General features: G+C 40.5%; 1 protein-coding gene across 1 annotated transcript in view; it reads right to left on the reverse strand.

The window, feature by feature from the left end:
* LOC119859252 (gamma-aminobutyric acid receptor subunit pi-like) overlaps positions 1 to 19,967 on the reverse strand; it is a 68,323-nt gene that overhangs the window by 35,799 nt on the left and 12,557 nt on the right. Inside the window, exons 2-3 of the mRNA XM_038411119.2 lie at positions 16,390 to 16,475; positions 7,064 to 7,167 (exon numbers count right to left, since the gene is read on the reverse strand). Coding sequence (XP_038267047.1) covers positions 7,064 to 7,167; positions 16,390 to 16,442 — 157 coding nt within the window. The 5' untranslated portion in view covers positions 16,443 to 16,475. The remainder of the gene's footprint in view (positions 1 to 7,063; positions 7,168 to 16,389; positions 16,476 to 19,967) is intronic.

The following is a 19,967-nucleotide window of genomic DNA, read 5'->3' on the forward strand; positions in this document are numbered from 1 at the left end:
GACTTTTAATAGGAGGTAGGTGCTTTTGGAAATCCCCCTATTAGGAGTGTGTCTCATTGAAAGTTAATGGAACTTAAGCTTCTAAATCACTTAGGGCTGTTGAAAATTTTACCCAAAGTTGCTATGTTGGAGCATGTGCACCAGCTGACAAAAAACTTTAGTAAAGTGTCTACTAGTTAGTTACAAAGCTAAAGAAAATGATATTTTCACAAAAAATATGGTTTTAAGGTTGAGAGTGGCCTTAATCATAGGCTTTTTCTTTCCCATCTGGAGGTAGCCATTATGTTCTTGGGGAAGGATAATTTTGTTGTTAGGGCACAAACCTAGAACTTGGGAGACCCTAGTTTAATTCCCTGCTCTGTCATAGACATCCTGTTGGACCTCAGGCAAGTCACTCTGTTCCTCAATTCCTCATCTGTAAAAATGGAGATAATACTTCAATACCTCATAAGGATGTTGTGAGTATAAATACAAGCATTGTCAAGAAGTCAGTTTACCACCAGATAGTTCAGCAAGAATGACCTGATGTAGGTGGCAGCCTACCTTTTTCATTGCATCATAGTGACATCTGTTAGCTAGCCTACTTAAAAGTCTTGATCAGTCACTTGAATACATGCTAATGCCACCCGTTGGGGAAAAGGTGAACTAATTGATTGGCTAATCTTCAAGAAAAATATTGTATGTATGTATATCTTTGTTTGTATACTGGGCAATCAATGTACATGGTGGTTTACAAAGCAAATTAAACAAGTTAAGAGATAGGTTCCCTGCCCTGACAAGTTTACAATCTAAACCAACTAGACAAACATACATAAATTAACTCAGAAGAGAGTGGGGGGAAGGAGAGGAGAGTTCGCAGTCATTAAACATGAAAAGTAAGATACATACAGGAGTCACTCTACATTAGGGAATTTGATTTTTCAGTAATATTATCACCCCACTCCCATCCTTTGAATTCATTCTGACTTGACCAATGAACTGCTGCAAAAGAAAGACATTGCAGTAGGATTGTTAGGAAATGTGAACATTATCGTTATTGTTAATAATAATAATAAAAATTAATTATATTACAGTAGCACCGTTTAGGAACAAGGTTGGTGTTCTGTTGTGTTAAATACTCTACGAACCTCTAGTAAATGAGAGGAGTAGATATGTACTTAAACAGATCTGATATAGACAAACCTAAAATCCCTTGATCAATTTTACATCTGCAAAAAGCTATGAGAGATTAGATTCTATTAACTACATGGCTACTGCACTAAACAAGAGGGATAAATTACCATTTTTCTATTGCTGGAGAAGAATGTATCCGGGTTCACTATATTCACAAGAATAAATATCTTCATAGTCTCTTCAATGGTGATTCTAGCTTGATTTTTTTTTAATTGAAAATAATTTCCAGTCATCTGTCTACCTCAGAATAAATGACACATGTAAAGGAACTGGCAAGATGGAGGCTTTGCTGAAACAAGAAATTATGCCTCCTTAAAATGTATCATTAATTAATTATAATGGTACTTGTCTCTCCCTCTTGGCAACAGCAATGGGGAATCCACAGTATCTGTCTGATGCCAATCTGTTAATAAATGATGTTCTCTTTTGGGGGTTAGAAATCCATTTGCTAAATATTAAAGAGAATTTAGTGTCAATTTTATTTGATAGTGTATCCTTGCATACTAGTATCATTCCAAGAAATTTCGTGTCCTGCCTGAAGCAAAACCTCAAATATGAACATCTCTGAACTATTGGGTTTCAAAATTCAGGATAAAATCTGTCCCATTTTTCACTAGATTAAATCATATTACTAGATCCCTTTATACCTAGTTAATACTAAACTCTAAACATTGTTGATGCCAGCAATCAGCTCATCTAAACAAGATTATCTAATCATATGACAAACTAATTCCTTTGTGGGAGCATATTTTTTCTGTAAACATCTTTCCTGGGTGTATAATTAATAGCAAATCAAACAGAGAGCAGATACAAACAAGAATATGCACACTGTGTGTTGCATTCCAATGTCAGTTTGTATAAGAAAATTAATGAAAACAGGAGATGATTTTATTAAATCTATGAACTCCTTGATAAATTGAATTATACAATCTACAGAATCTCCTGATAATGTAAGCAGCATTATGGCTCAGATTTCCAAATTCGCAAGCACACTTTTATGCGTATCCAACATACATACGTACAAGTACTTGCATGTGTTTCAGGGATTGTACAGGCATACTTTGGACTCATGCCAGTGTACATATATGCTTATGTGCATATGCTGGGGGTCTATATGTTGCACTTAGGACCAGATCCTCAGGTGGTATAAATCAGCATAGCTTCAGTGACTTCAATGAAGCTACACCCATTTAAAGCAAAACAGCCATTTGCATTTGGTCAACGCTTTGTCTTTTTCTGTATACAATTATTAAACAACTAAACAAGAAAAAATAATTGAGGTACCCATAATAATAAGACCCGAGAAGAGGTTTATGTGACTACAGTGATCCAGTGGCTTAACCCTGCATTTAGGGGTTGTGGACATAGTTGCAGCTCTGAGTAAAGTCTGTTATACTTTGGGCTTGGTCTACACTTAAAAGTCAGCATAGGTACATTGGTCGGGAGCATGGGGAAAAACAACAACAACAACAAAACCCACTAAGCTATGCCAGGAAAACCTTCAGTGTAGATGCACCTATATCAATAGAAGGAGGCTTCTGTTGACGTAGCTAATGTTATTCAGGGAAGTGGTGTTCCTGCATATACAAAAAAATGCCTTTGTCAGTGTAGGCTGTGTCTACATTAGAGAGCTATGCTGCTTCAATAACTTCCTTACTAAAACCCATCATTTGGTGCCACTGCTGCCAATATGTTATTCTCACAAAAATACATAAAACATTACATGGTGCCAAAACACTAATGCCAGTCACCTACATTACTCCCTGATAAATTTCTTCTCTCTCCCATCATGATTAATCCTGTTGTAAAAATTGCCACCTGTAAAATGCATTTCCTTTGGTCTCACCCCACCTCTTCAGCAGACTTACTATAACCAGTGAGCTGTAGCTCATGAAAGCTTATGCTCAAATAAATTTGTTAGTCTCTAAGGTGCCACAAGTACTCCTTTTCTTATAATACAACTGAGAGATAAGAAGCTCTGGCCAAACTCCAGTAGCTGAGAGCCATTGCTAAAATGTGCTCATGTGTTAGGTCTCAACTAAAGTGATTTTGCTGAGGTGCTTTAGTATTGGATCTCAACAGAAGTGCTTTGCTATTGCTCTGTGTCTGTCTCTGTGCTGAATCTCACTCAACCAAAGCACATTAACAAATGTGTACTAGTAGTGGACTAAAACTAAAGTCATTTTCTGCTGATCCAGCCACATATGTATGTAGTGGCCCCAGCAATTATTATGCCTAAAAACGAAAGCCCTAATGGTAACCACTATTAACCTCTCTTATTGTGTATTGTCCTAAATTAGATGGAATGTACTTAGCACTCCACATTTACTAACTTTGTCTGCTATTTGCTAGCAAAAGATTATCTCCCCCAACATACTACATAAACAACCCTTTAAAGCAGCTGTGTCAGCAGTTGGGGCACTTAGAATAAAAGAGAGCAACAGATGTAGGTATTTTATGCACTTTTAAATACAATAGAGTAATGGCTATTCATATTTTATAAAATTGCTCTAAAAATTACATGTGGTGTGACATGCTCTGGCTGGTAAACTGACGAATAGTCTCACCACATGTGTTCAGACATTAGGAGATAATTGCATGATCTAAGAACCACTTAAGCCAATGACTTAATGTGATTACATAAAAGGAAATAATTTTGTCAGAGAGAATGAAGCTTCTGAACTCCTAACTTTAAAATTATTGCCTCCTTTCCCTTCTGTACATTTATTTTACAATGTCATACATGACCTGCATATGTTTTAAAACTCAAGAACTTCAGTTTCAGAGTTTGCATGTTATTCAAAGAAGACAGATTTTATACATGCTGATCCATGCAAAGAACTGATCCGTTATTAAGCCTGCAGATTAATAGCTATCACATGCAAGTCAATGTACCAGAGCTTTAAAAAAAAAAGTTTAATATATAGTTGTTACTACTAAGTGTGTTATAGCTAGGACCCCATAAATCTCAGTGTCAAGTTCAGAGGCAGAAGTGAGATTTCTGTTGAGAATATTGATAGATGCAGTAACATTTCTGTTGGCAGTAATCCTGAGGGTCTATAGAAGCTACTGTTGGTTTCACAATACTAAGACACCTCATCACTTTTTATTGTCTGTGCATCTTACCTGTGTGTATGAGGAAATAAATATATTTATATTTATAAAAATATATTTAGGCCAAAGTAAGAGTAAAAAAGTCATAGCTCACTAATCCCAAGAGAAGGTTACATTTTAATACTAATCTCTTTTCTTCCGTTACTCTGTCAATTTAAGTACAAAAATTGATGCTGGTTACATGTTTCTACTAGCACTGGCTTATGATTGCATTTATTTTAAATTTATTTTAAAAGGTTAATATTTAACTTTACCAACTAGAAACCTTTAGAAATATGCAAATGACGCCGACTGTGGTGATTCTCAGGTAGCTGGCTTTCAAGCTGTTTTGTACCTGCAACACAGAAAAATTCAGCCCTGATTGCAAGGGAGAATCTGGGTCTTCGTGTCTGATGGGGGGGCCGTGGGCTTTGGAATGAACTTCCCTTAGAACTCTTAGAATGCATCCGATGAAGTGAGCTGTTATGCGCTAATAAATTTGTTAGTCTCTAAGGTGCCACAAGTACTCCTTTCCTTAGAACTCTGTCAGAGATCAAGTTCAGTGAACATTAGGGCACAAATGCAAGATTTGCTTATTTAATATTTGATTTGTTGTGACCTTAGTTTTATGTTTCAATTTCCATATTTAAAGCATCTAACTTCCTGGGTGATAAGAGCCATCAATTAATAGTAGTAACAATATTTGTCTCCACTTTTGTATAAGCAGCTTTAGAATCATTGAAATGAGATGTAAAGCTCTTCTCATTTCAAATGTTACATTCTAGTAGTCATAGATTATATTACATTGTTTTATGTAAATACACAGCTTAAATAATTACTTTAACTGATGGTCAAAGCATGACCCAATACCTGTGGGTGTCTAATATAAATAAATGAAATATTGGAAGGCTTGTTTATCATTGTTTGGTCTTTATAAACCCCACCTTGGTTCAAGAAAGCCATTAGGTTATTGGTCACATTCTGATATTATAGGCAGCATACATCTTCAAATCAATGTGCCACTGTCAAATCCAGAAAAAAAGAGGTACAGAGAATAAGGAGATCTGCTTTCAAAGCTGGGCTACGTCTTTCAGATGCTATGTTGTGTTACAGTGCACAAACGCCAACTCCGTGGGTGCTCTGGGGCTCAAGCACCCATGAAAAAAAATAAGGGGTGCTCAGCACCCACGAGACTTAGTGGTTCCTGGCCCCCCTGAGTTTTGTACTTGAGGTCTGCTCACAGGGCACGCCCTAGCCCTAGACAGAGCTTGTGTGTGGAATAAGAAAAGGAGTACTTGTGGCACCTTAGAGACTAACAAATTTATTAGAGCATAAGCTTTCGTGAGCTACAGCTCACTTCATCGGATGCATTTAGTGGAAAAACCAAATGTGTGTGGAATGTGATCAGTTCTTTACTGCTAACAGCTTCTGCCCTTGGGACAGGGAGTTTGTTTATAAACAGAAGCAGAGTGATTAAGATAACAAAAGGCTTGTCATTAAGTTAAATTAAATTAAATTAAATTAAGGATACTGACAGGATTCTGAAAGCATTACCAGGCACTCCAGTTAAAAGATAGGAAATTCAGGGCTTGTCTACACTGGCACTTTACAGTGCTGCAACTTTCTCACTCAGGGGTGTGAACCCCCCCTCCACCCGAGCTCAGCAAGTTTCAGTGCTGTAAAGCACCAGTGTAGACAGTGCACAAGTGCTGGGAGCCACACTCCCAGCACTGGTAGCTACACCCCTCATGGAGGTGGGTTTTTTAAAGCACTGGGAGCTCTGCTGCAATACACAAACCATGTTAAAGCACTGTTGTGGCAGCACTTTAATGTTGCCAGTGTAGACTAGCCCTAAGATTAGGAATAAATGGTCCATTTTCAGAATGGAGAGAGGTAAATAGCAGTGTGTCCCCCCCGGGGGCCCGTCCTGGGATCAGTGCTGTTCAACATATTCATAAATGATCTGGAAAAAGGGATAAACAGTGAGATGGCAAAATTTACAGATGATACAAATTTACTCAACATAGTTAAGTCCAAAGCTGACTGCAAAATGTTACAAAAGAATTTCAGAAAAACTTGGCAACAAAATGGCAGATGAAATTCAATGTTAAATGCAAAGTAATGCTATTGGCAAAATATAATCCTAACTATATATACAAAATGATGGAGTCTAAATTAGCTGTTACCATCAAGAAAGAGATCTTGGAGTCATTTGCAGTATTCTGAAAGCACTCTGCTTTCAGACTACTTCAAATTTATATATTTTTTTCACTGTGCTTGTACCATCCTGAACTGCAGAACACTCATTCTCCAGTTTCAGAATGCTTAAAAATCATCTCCAGTCATCAATGGGACAGGTGCAACTGAATAATGTAGCTGTCCTTAATGTGCATCAAGACCATACCAGGGAACTAGATGTAAATAAGATTGCTGACAGTTATCCAGAAAGCTACAGTGAGATACCTAATGTCTTTAAACTGGGATGCTAGTGAAGACAGTTTGTAGGTGATTGCAATTATGTTAATATACTGTAATTCATGATAATGTAATTATCAATTAATTAGTAGTTCATACAATTTAATCATTATTGAAATAATAAAGATACCAAGGATAGACACATTCAATAACTAGAATATGAAAGAAGTGTATAAATATGCTAAAAATAGCCTCCCCCCAAAACTGGCAGAGCCCCACTCCCCCACCACACACACACCTCTTCAAAAGCTCCCACCAGCAAAAACAAAAGTCAGCGCCTACATTATGGCATAAACTTGTCCAAAACAATTTATATACTTACTATCAAAAAATGGACGTAGGTACTTGTTGTATCCCTTAATGATTTTCTGAATAGTTGGAGGAAGAATTTCACCTTTTCCTTCAGCTGTGGACATTTTCATTAACCTAAAGGAAAAGAAAAACATGGAGGAAGAGTTTTATAGAGACAAAATTGAGTTTCTTGAAACTGGTACTTGTGTCAGGGCCATAAAGGACTGCTTGCCATTAATTTACATAACATGAAATGTTTGTGCTTTTGTATTTCATAAAGCACTTATCTACAGAAAAATAATATCCTAGAGAATGTCAGACTTCATGAATCTTGTTCAATCCCTAATTTACAGAAACTATCATTTTTAGCCTTAAATATTTTTTTAGACTGCACTAATAACTGAACAGCTTGAGGAAACAACTCAGTTTTCTCTAGTGCTGAATGTGTAAAACATACATTACCATATATCCTTTCTGGTTTGTTTGTTTTTTTGTTTCCTCATTTATAATGATGCTTCTTTTTATACTGCAAAATCCACTTAAAGTCCCCAGGGAAAAAAAGGCAGTTTTTTAAAAAGGAATATTTTTATACACTAAATCTCTCAAAATCCTGCTTTTACTGTACCACATTTTAAAAGAGAGAGAGAAATAAATATGTTGGATAAATCAAGTAGAATTATAGTGTACAGCTCCTATGTACACAAACTTGCTATGAGTACAATATAGGAAAGTAAAACAAATAAAACTAGTGGTATAACACGATTATTCCAGTGACTTAATAGTAGAGGTTTATGTAGAAATGGGGGTGGGAGTCCCATAGATAGGATACAGGACTGGAAATCAGGAGACTGTTGTTTTATTCCCCAGTTTGCCACTGTCCTACTGTGTGAATCTGGGCAAGTGTATTTCCCCTCACAATCTTTGTTGGGAGCTAGCTGTATTTCATTGTCAGTTGTAAAGTTCTTTCTCCTAGAATCACATAGACTATATGAATTCTTCTGTCTCTGGAAGTTGATTTATTAGGCAAAGGTATTTCATTGATTTACTCCATTTTCTTTTAAGTATGCTCTTTTAACAATACTTGGCCACAATTAGTCTGTTCACTATAAGATTAATGATCTTCTAAAGAAGAAAGAACCTTTAAGTCAAGTGTATATTTTAAATATGAATGAAATGTAGTATAATTACTTGCTGTGTAAGTATCACCTTTTAATCTGTTACATGGAGGCCATGCTTGCGGTAGTTTTTCTGTCTCTCACCCAGTAACACATAATTACAGCTAAAATGTCAGTGAGTTGCATGAATTTAACCACATAGTTTTAATGTGCTGTGGATGAATATATTTCATGTAGTTCTAAAAAAACCTGGGAAATAGCCAGAAAACATTCTTTTTCATCACATCACACAACATTGTTCTTCTGATCAATACCTGATTGCGGATTGTATTTCAGTGGTCTGGAGTGTCAACTTTGTTATAACTTACATAAGCTGTTGCATGATGTGTATGTCCATTAAGTAATTGGTGTTTTGAAACAATTTCTTTGAATCACTTTAATTATCATCCAGCTCTACGCTATTCCAAGATAATTCTGGATTTATGTAATGAGCTTCTAATGTGCAACCTCATTCCTCTTGTTTTTGATTAAATAATAACTAAGGGTCCTATTCAGTCCACAAGACCTCAATCATTTGTGCATTAGGACAACCCATTGTATTCAGGTGGCTGGAGAAGGGTACATTACACCTCTTCCATAAGCAGAATAGCACTAACTCTTCAGTTTCCAAAACGCAAGTTAAATAAGGCCCTGATTCAGCAAGATATTTAAGCATATAGCCAACCATCCAACTTAAGAGTTTAAAATTAGGCTCCTTGCTTAAGTACCATGTTTCTTTTGGGGCCAAAAATCTGAGCCTACCAAGTAGTCCTATTCTGTAATAGGGATGCTGTGTATTTCCTTCTTTACCCCACCTCAAAAGGAGCAGGAGTAATTACTGTGATAGGGCATCTTGTACAGCTATAACACAGGGAATTTTAAAAAAACAAGAACTTTTTGCTTTTCCCTTATGCATCTCCTCCACATATGTACCTGAGTTTCCTTTGCCTTGGTACTTAATTTTTAAACACATCTACCTCCTAAAGTAAGTTTTGTTCCTAAATGTTCTTAAGGAATTTGTCCAAAATGCATTAGCACTCATCAGAATACAAAATTACTTTGAAACAGCTGTCTCAGGCTACTGTCTAGAGAATGTGTTTTAGAAAAATTATGAATATGTATTTATCCAATAGACTGGAATGCCTATTTTTCTGGTCTGTCAGGTGTATAATGCATATTTTAAAACATTCTATATTTAACAAACCACAGAAGCTTCTACACAGAAAAATAATAATACTTCAAAATATACCAGCAATTGAAATGAAACTCTCTGTTACTTCAGTCTATCAATAATTTAATATGTATGTTAATTCTTTCCTTATTAAAAACCCAATGATGAAATATGGTAAATGCCCTCAAATCCAGGTGAAGGCTGTTAATATTTCACAGAAGGTGGTTGGGTCAGTTCCTGAAAACCCAATCCAACAATTTTCCTTAATCTTATAAAACTCTCATTGTAAGATACTTTGAGCCAACAATCAACAGAATAAACTCAATGGCCAAATTATTCTCAGATTTATTTGCAAAAGAGTATAAGGGTAGGATTCTATCAGGATAATCAATTATTCTCCCAATTTCTTAGAGAGATTTTATCTATAAATACATGGTATTATGAAACAAAAAGGCAAATAGAAAGGAGTTCCTGATTAAAGTCCACAACATACTAATTTCAGAGAAAATATTTGATAGTAAAATAGTGGGCATAATTAAGCAATTAAGCAGTATGGGTAAAACTTTCCATGCAACTAGCTCCAAAATAATCAAGATTCTGTATAGTGGGGTTCACTTAGGGTCCAGCAAGCATAGTCAGCAGGCCACAGAAACAATCCCCAAAGTAAAACAGCAAATAATGTTAATGGCTTATTGAGGAAATGCACACAAGCCCAAGGATTACCCCAGGAACTGTGTACAATAGAAACCTCTCAGAGACAGCACTACACACTGGGACCTGTTTGAACCAGACCACAGCAAAAGCGCTTTCCAGCAAGTGGAAAGAACATATAAAAGTAGGACAATGACATCATCATGGAACCTCACTCTCCCTGCAACAACACACCTGGAAACGCCTGAGGGGCAAGGACTGAAGGGGAAGTGAGGATCTTTAGCCTGTGGTATGAAAACCTGGGAAAGCCAAAGCAACTTGTGTCTTAAAAGTCTGCCAGCCTGTTTATCATTCAGAATGAGAATTTGCTAATTTATATCCTACTTATCTAGTGTGTTAAACTCAGTTTGCAGTTTTTGTTCATTTACTAAGGTAATCTGCTTTGATCTGTTGGCTATCCCTTACAACAACTTAAAATCTACCTCTTGTACTTAATAAACTTGTTTTTGTTTTAAACCGAATTTGTGTAATTCATAACTGGGGTGTGGAGGGGGAGGGGGGTGCAAAAAGCTGTGCATATCTCTCCACATTAAGGGAGAGGGTGAATTTCAATTACCTTACCCTGTACAGTTCTCTGTGCAGTGCAAGACAACACAATTTTGGGTTTACTCTCCAGAGGGGAAATGCACGTGAGTGCTGGACAATTCCTTAGCTAAAAGCTTTCCCATGCAGTACTGATTTCAGTTTCTCTGTCTTTCTGCAGCTGAATGTGTCCCTACCTGTGTGTGTGCTAGAGGAGGCTTGTGGGCCTGGCTTAGAAAACAGGGTAAAGGAACCCAGGCTGGTGGAACATGCAGGCTCAGTGGTGTCCCAGTACATCAGGTGGCACCCCAGAAAGGGGGCAACCTGTCACAGACCTCTTCAAAATTATTTTGTTCTTTAATGTTTTTTAAGAGTTCTTTTTGTCTTTGTTTTTTGAAAAGTTATATCCTTGCAACCCTATTCATTTCAGCAGAATTACACACATTTAAAAGGTCAGAATTTGGCCCATTAGTTGGGAGTCACAAAGGGAACTGGATTTCACAAACATATTGTAACCCAGGAAAAATGTTTTCAAACTCCTTCCCTAAAGCCTTTCAGTGGTGATCAGATCAAGATGATTCAAGTTTGCAGGGGGGTTCACAAACTCCTGACACCTGGCCCTTCCACAGTGAGAGGGAGACCCTGGCACACTTCTGTGTAGGGTGTGTCAGGTTACAGGCCCTCTTCTGGCTCCTTCAGAACCTCTTACTGAGGTTCCGGCTGCACTTCTCCACACACTTCCTGATCTGTGCACACCCCATCCATGGTCCCACAGAGTCACGGGATCGCCTCATCAATCTCTTTTCCTAGCACTGGACAAGATGGTCATCCATCACACCAGGAGGAGGAAACTTGAGGAGGTGCTCTGCAACTCTGGGAGCTATTTTTGGTCCCTTCTCCACTCACATCTCAAGGCAGAGTTCCCCGGGGCAGTGTCCACCAACTCTTTTGTCCTCACTCCTGTGCCTGTGTTCTCCTTTGTTTCCTGTAATCAAATGGAGACTGCACTTAGTGGTTCCACCCCCTTAGTTGTGGGCGAGATCTTTAGTCATGGGCAGGCCTAGACCCACCTGCACCCAGTACTTCTAATAGTACCTCAAGCTTGTACCATCACCTGTTGTACTATGTGTGGCTGAACTGCTTTTTCTGAAATAAACTGTATTATGCTTCAGGCAGGGACCATGTGTCCGTATAGATTTCATATTCGTATATCACCTAGCACAGTGTTCACTCTACACAAATAATAATAGAAATTAAATAATATCATTTGGCAAATGATGTCATGTCCACTTTATTTCTGAACAAGTTCGACTGATCAACAATATACTTAATATAAAATATTATGGATCACTTAAAACAATGAAGTTACACCAAGGGTGAGTTCAGCTCTATATTTCCACTGCTCTTAGCTGAAGTGGGCTTATTTCTGCAACAGTGAGGTAAGATTCAGGTAAGATTCCAATGAGTTCTTTAAACTTCTTCCTTGCAGACTCTCAGATGCGTTTGTTACATGGGCAAAAATAATGTTCTGACTAGAGAGTAAAATTTCGAACCCTGAAGAGAGGGCCTGGACTAAGTAATGTGGTTTATCTAAACCAGATGAAGGATCTGTTAAATAAATGGGTCCCAGGAAGGGGTGTCACTAGCTTTGATGGAATGTGTGATTTGATAGCTCAGGAGCAATTCCTGAATATGTCCAAGGAGGAAAAAAAACAGTGTTTATGGGCTAAGAAAATGGACTCAGCAGAAAGTCTTGCTTCTTATGCTGATTGATACGAGCAGTCCCAGACCACCAGAGAGATGGGGCAAGCCAAAACAAAATGGGTGGAGGGAGGAGAGAGGAACAACCCTGGTCGCAGTTGGTGCGGATACCAGAAGGGACACCCTCAGACCACACCCTACTACCAGGGACAGCCCAAGGCCCCAACTACACACCAAAGAATACTCCAGACACCTTATCGTCCTGCCACACCATTCTCCAGCAACCCAGTGGCCCGTCAGCTAGACGATTTTTAAATGTAATGAGCCGGGGCATGTAAAGGCCAACTGCCCCAAGAACCCCAAAAGATTATAGTTCATTGCACCGGAATCACACCAGAGGTCCTCAGGCCCAGAGCGGAGGGAAACTGTGAGTGTGGGCGGGAAGAAGGTCACCGCGTGGAGGGACACCGGAGCACAAGTGTCGGCTATCCATGCTTCCTTAGTGGACCCAAATTTAATCGACCCAGAGATCCAAGGGACAATTCAACCCTTCTTTGATGACTCTTTCAATTTGCCTACAGCCAAGTTGCCTGTCCAGTACAAGGGCTGGTCAGGAACGTGGACTTTTGCAGTCTATGATGATTATCCCATCCCCATACTCTTGGGGGAAGACTTGGCCAATCATGTGAAGCTAGCCAAGAGGGTGGGAATGGTCACCCGCAGCCAGGCTAAGCAAGCCATCATGCCTAGCTCTGTTCCGGAAATTTCTACCAGGACCCGGTCAGAGGTGATGGAACTGGACCCCATGCCAACTTCAGTAACAGCAATAGTGAATCCAGTCCCAGAGACCCAGACAGAGCCAGACCCAGAACCGGAACCGGCGGAACAACCAGCACCAGACCCACTGCCAGTACTGAATCTAGTACTTGCAACCCCAACATGAGAGGGCCCCACCGAACCTGAACCGGCAGCAGCCAATAACCCTATACAAGAGGCTCAGCCGGAGCCTGAACCCCAACATAGTACACCAGTGGAGTCACACACACACAGTCAACGGAAACAGCCCCATCCCCTACATCACTTCCAGAGGGACCAAGCCTAGGTCCACAATCCAATGAGGAACTGATGTCTCCAGCAACAAGGGGACAGTTCCAGACTGAACAGGAAGCAGATGAAAACCTCCAGAGAGCTTGGACGGTGGCACAGAGCAACCCACCGCCTCTCAGCTCTTCTAATTGATCCAGGTTTGTTGTTGAAAAAGGACTTTTATACAAGGAAACTCTTTCTGGTGGACACCAGGAAGACTGGCATCCTCAGAGACAGTTGGTAGTTCCAACTAAGTACCGGGTAAAGCTCTTGAGCTTTACTACATGATCCTAGTGGCCATGCTGGGGTGAACAGGACCAAAGACCGTTCGGGAAGGTCATTCCACTTGGAGGGAATGGGCAAGGATGTTTCTACCTACGTCCGGTCTTGTGAGGTATGCCAAAGAGTGGGAAAACCCCAAGACCAGGTCAAAGCCCCTCTCCAGCCACTCCCCATCATTGAGGTTCCATTTCAGCGAGTAGCTGTGGATATGCTGGGTCCTTTTCTGAAAAAGACACCCGGAGGAAAGCAGTACATACTGACTTTCATGGATTTTGCCACCCCTTACCATCATCAAACAAATGGCCTGCTGGAGAAATTTAATGGAACTTTGGGGGCCATGATACGTAAATGAGCACTCCAATGATTGGGACCTAGTGCTGCAGCAGTTGCTCTTTGCCTACAGAGCTGTACCACATCCCAGTTTAGGATTTTCACCATTTGAACTTGTATATGCCCACGAGGTTAAGGGGCCATTACAGTTGGTGAAACAACAATGGGAGGGGTTTACACCTTCTCCAGGAACTAACTTTCTGGATTTTGTAACCAACCTACAAAACACCCTCTGAACCTCTCTAGCCCTTGCTAAAGAAAACTTACAGGATGCTCAAAAAGAGCAAAAAGCCTGGTATGATAAACATGCCAGAGAGCGTTCCTTCAAAGTAGGGGACCAGATCATGGTCTTAAAGACGTTCCAGGCCCATAAAATGGAAGCGTCATGGGAAGGGCCATTCATGGTCCAGGAGCGCCTGGGAGCTGTTAATTATCTCACAGCATGCCCCACCTCAAACCAAAAGCCTAAGGTATACCATATTAATTCTCTAAAGCCCTTTTATTCCAGAGAATTAAAGGTTCATAAGATTACAGCCCAGGGGGGAGATGATTCTGAATGGCCTGAAAGTGTCTACTACAAAGGGAAAAGTGCTGGTGGCGTGGAAGAGGTGAACCTCTCCATGATCCTTGGGCATATGCAGCAACAGCAGATCAAGAAGCTGTGCACAAGCTATGCGCCAACATTCTCAGCCACCCCAGGACTGATTGAATGGGCATACCACTCCATTGACACAGGTAATGCTCACCCAATTAAAGTCCAAACTTACCGGGTGTCTCCTCAAACTAAAACTGCTATAGAACAGGAGATCCAGGATATGCTACAGATGGGGGTAATCTGCCCCTCTGGCAGTGCATGGGCATCTCCAGTGGTTCTAGTTCCCAAACCAGATGGAGAGATACGTTTCTGCACGGACTACCATAAGCTAAATGCTGTAACTCACCCAGACAACTATCCAATGCCACGCACAGATGAACTATTAGAGAAACTGGGAAGGGCACAGTTCATCTCTACCTTGGACTTAACCAAGGGGTACTGGCAGGTACCGCTAGATGAATCCACCAAGGAAAGGTCAGCCTTCACCACACATGTCGGGCTGTATGAATTTAATGTACTCCCTTTCGGGTTGCGGAATGCACCTGCCACCTTCTAAAGACTTGTAGATGGTCTCCTAGCGGGATTAGGAGAATATGCAGTCGCCTATCTTGATGATGTGGCCATATTTTCGGATTCCTGGGCAGAACACCTGGAACTTCTACAAAAAGTCTTCGAGCACATAAGGAAGGCAGGACTAACTGTTAAGGCTAAGAAGCGTCAAATAGGCCTAAACAGAGTGACTTACCTTGGACACCAGGTGGGTCAAGGAACTATCAACCCCCTACAGACCAAAGTGGATGCTATCCAAAAGTGGCCTGTCCCAAAGTCAAAGAAACAGGTCCAATCCTTCTTAGGCTTAGCCGGATATTACAGGTGATTTGTACCACAATACAGCCAAATCGCCGCCCCACTGACAGTCCTAACCAAAAAGAAACAGCCAAATGCCATTCAGTGGACCAAAGAGTATCAGAAGGCCTTTAACCAAATATCAAGGTTTCCTCCCCACTGTGAACTCTAGGGTACAGATGTGGGAACCTGCATGAAAGAACCCCTAAGCTTATTCTTACCAGCTTAGGTTAAACGCTGCCACCACCAAAGTGTTACACAAAGAACAGGGGAAGTGACAACTTGGAAACGTCTCTCCCCCCACAAAATATTCCCCCAAGCACTACACCTCCTTTCCTAGGGAAGGCTTGATAAAAATCCTCACCTATTTGCATAGCTGAACACAGACCCAAACCCTTGGATCTTAAGAACAATGAAAAGCAATCAGGTTCTTAAAAGAAGAATTTTAATTAAAGAAAAAGTAAAAGAATCACCTCTGTAAAATCAGGATGGTAAATACCTTACAGGGAATCGGATTCAAAACATGGAGAATCCCTCTAGGCTAAACCTTAAGTTACAAAAAGACGCAAAAACAGGAATATACATTCCATTCAGCGCAACTTATTTTATCAGCCATTTAAACAAAACAGAATCTAACACATATCTAACTAGATTGCTTATTAACTCTTTACAGGTGTTCTGACCTGCATTCCTGCTCTGGTTCCTGGCAAAAGCATCACATAGACAGAGAGAGCCCTTTGTTTGCCCCCCCCCAGCTTTGAAAGTATCTTGTCTCCTCATTGGTCATTTTGGTCAGGTGCCAGCGAAGGTAATTTTAGCTTCTTAACCCTTTACAGATGAAAGGGTTTTTCCTCTGGCTGGGAGAGATTTAAATGTGTTTACCCTTCCCTTTATATTTATGACATCCAACTATATTATCCACAGATATCAAAGGGATACCAACAGTTTAGCTTCCTTACCTGCAAAACATTAATAGAAACAGGGCTTTGGAACACCAGAAAAGAGTGCACATTGTCAGAGATGGCTTCAAGAGTTCTTGTATTTCCTAAAAGCAAACATGGGAAAGTTTAATAGTAAAGTAAAATGATAAATATATATTCTAAAAAAAGGTTATAGTAGATCAAACTTCAAATCACATGAAGCTTTTTATATGGTAATGGTATACAGTAAAGCAGGGGTGGGCAAACTTTTTGGCCCAAGGGCCACATCTGTGTGGGAAAATTGCTTACAGGGCTGGGGTGCAGGGGTGGATTGCAGAGTGTGGGAGGGGATGTGGTGTGCAGGAGGGGGCTCAGGTCAGGGGGTTGAGGTGCAGGAGGGGTGCGGGATGCGGCAAGGGGCTCAGGACAGGGAGTTGGAGTGCAGGAGGGGTGTAGGGTGCAGGCAGGGGGCTCAGGGGGTTGGGGAGAAGAAGGGGTACAAGGTGCAGGCAGAGGGATCAGGGCAGTGGGTTGGGGTGCAGGAGGGGTGCAAGGTGCAGGCAGGGGGCTCACGGTGGGGGTTTGGGTGCAGGGTGAAGCAGGAAGCTCCGCAGGGAGTTGGGGTACAGGAGGGGTGCGGGATGCGGCAGGGGGCTCAGGACAGGGAGTTGGGGTGCAGGAGGAGTGTGGCAGGAGGCTCAGGGCAGGGAGTTGGGGTGTGGGGTACAGGATGGGTTCAGGCTCCAGCCCCGCACCACTTACCTAGAGCAGCTCCGGAGCGACAGTGGCGCGCACCAGGGCCAGGGCAGGCTCCCTGCTTGCGCAGCTCCATGCCCAGCCACCCCAGGAAACGGTCAGCACCAGGTTCCTGCGCGGCTCCTGGGAGTGAGGGGGGCACAGAGGGCTCCACGCATTTCCCTCGCCTGTGGGTACCTCCCCCGAAGCTCCCATTGGCCATGGTAACCCATTCCTGGCCAATGGGAGCTTTGCGGGAGATATCCACAGGCAAGAGCAGTGTGTGGAGCTCTCTGCCTCCCCACCCCGACCCCCAGGGGCTGCAGGGCCATGGTGTGGCTGCTCCCCGGAGCGGCGGGGCTCCACGGCGGTGGCAATGCCACGGGTCAGATCCAAAGCCTTGAGGGGCCGGATTCAGCCCGCGGACCGTAGTTTGCCCACCTCTGCAGTAAAGCCATGCTAATTTATCCTGAACAAATATTGCCACATATTTATTAGCAAATGTCTAAAACAAGCAAAAAAACCCACATTTAAAAAAAAAAAATTACAGTTTTGAAAGGGCAGCAGTATTTGATTTAACTCAATAATAGATTTGCTCTCTAGTGAATTCAAGCTCTGTGTCCTTTTTGAGGACCAGTCGTTATTTATTTATTTTATTTGTATTACTGTAGCACCTAGGAGTCCTAGTCATGTACCAGGACCCCCTTGTGCTCGGTACTGTAAAAATACAGAACAAAATGACAGTCTCTGCCTCAATGGACTCCAGAAGAGTACAAGGAAATAGTGAATCAATATTGGTCAGTATGATAGGCTGTTGTCACTGTACACCAGCAGCCTAACTTTTGTTGAATGTTTTGTGTGTCTCATGGCAAAGAAGAGTTTTGAGGTGGGATTTGAAGTTGGATAATGAGGTAACTTTGCAGATATTCCTGGGGAACAACTCCCAAGCATGTGGGGAGCAATGGAGAAAGGATGCAGGAGGCTGGCATCATGGGGTGATCAGAAGTGAGCACCAATAGCTTGATAGAGAAAATGGGGTGGGACTGACCATGAAGGGCCTTGAAAATGAATAAAAGTATCTTATGTTTGATGTAATAGAGAATGGGGAGTTAGGAGAGGGATTCAATAACATCACCAGATGGGCTAGGAAAATTTGCAGCAGCATTCTGAATGCATATGAGTGGGGCAAGACTGCATTTGTCAAGGCCAGAGAAAAGGACATCACGAGGTGACGAAAGCTTGAATGAGCATTTTAGCTGTGTGGATGGATAAGAAAGGCTGTATCTTAGAGATGTTATAATGAGATATGGCCTGGATGTGAGGCCTGAGAGAGAGATCTGAGTCAAAGATGACACCCAAATTACAGACCTAGGTGACAAATAGGATGATGGTGCTGTCCACAGTCATCAAGAAAGGAAGTAGCTGGGAGGGCTTGGTGGGGAAAGAACTTAGGAGCTCTGTTTCAGCCATGTTTAGTTTGAGCTGATGGCTACACATTCACAAGAACATGTCAGAGAGACAGGCTGAGATTTTAATTTGGACAGAGGAAAACAGGTCTGAAATAAATAGGTAGCTCCGCGAGTCATTAGCATGGAGATTTGTGGTTTTTTCATGTTTTAACTTTTTAATTTTAATATTTTTGGAAAAGTGGCATTATAATTTAAAAAGAACTGCATACTTTTGGTAAATTATAAACAACAAAAAGTTCAAGACAGTTTTAGCCTATAGTATCACTGCGCACACACCCACACTCACAATCCACAGGTGACTAATCTGTAATTTCTTTTGACTGTATTTTTCTCACATAGCAGTTTTAGGGCCCATTGCTATCTAAGAATAAAATTCATGCTATATATGCTGTAGCTATATTTGTTACACATTCCTAGCAAGATTTTTGTTAATGGACAAAAGTTTAGATGGCAGTTGAAAAAAATGAAACTATGTTTTTCTACCTCTAGCCAGAAATAATCCTTGAACTGAAAAATACAAACGTCCACATTCATCAAAATGTGTCTGGTTGGGGGCAGGTGTTTTAGTTTTAATATGGAATTTCTTGCTTTTGTCAGATTGATTCACAACCATAATGATAATTTTAAAGCAGTTTGTATGATCTATAATCCATTTCCTGACTTCAAGATAGAGAGTAAATCATTCAAAATGATTTTGTGCAAACCCACACTATAGATCTGAAATTAACTATTGATCATCAAGTCCCTGATAGGAATAGTTTTGCAGGCATGCTTTAAAATATTAAGAAAAGACGTAGCAGAGAAATATTAACAAAAATTCTGAACAAAAGATTTATCTTGGATTGGAAGGGTAAAAGAAAGTTTTAATACAGAATCCATGTTAAATGCTGTGAAAGAAATATCACATCTGACATGATTTTCAATTTTTAGCATGTATTTTGCAAGAGCACAGACTCTTGCACTTTGCAGGTTCATGGAAAATTTAGTAATAAAAAGAATTTGTTCAGGCTTTGCACAGGTTTGTCCCCATCCTTCAACTGAGCAGAGTGTGAACTGCTAGCAGCTTTTTTTACCCCAAGGTAACTTTTATGTGTATATACCAGTATATAAATAAATAAATTAAATAAAAGAAGTATGATTGTATTTTTATTTGTTGAATTACCAGAATCTGAATGGTATGTTACTTCATTTGAAATATTAAAGAAGTAGTGAAGTGACAAAAGTAAAGGTAATAGTTATTACTGTCTCCTGTGAAAAGGAAAAATTATTTCAGTATCTCCTTTAAAACAATTCAAGAATTCATTAACTTTGGTCATTGAATATGGTAGTAGATATTGATGTTAAGATAAATTATGTACATACACACATTGTCCTCAGTGCAAAAACATGCATAAGACATTATGATGGCTTCTG

This window comes from Dermochelys coriacea, chromosome 7, assembly GCF_009764565.3.
Source record: "Dermochelys coriacea isolate rDerCor1 chromosome 7, rDerCor1.pri.v4, whole genome shotgun sequence".
Lineage (NCBI taxonomy): Eukaryota > Metazoa > Chordata > Testudines > Dermochelyidae > Dermochelys > Dermochelys coriacea.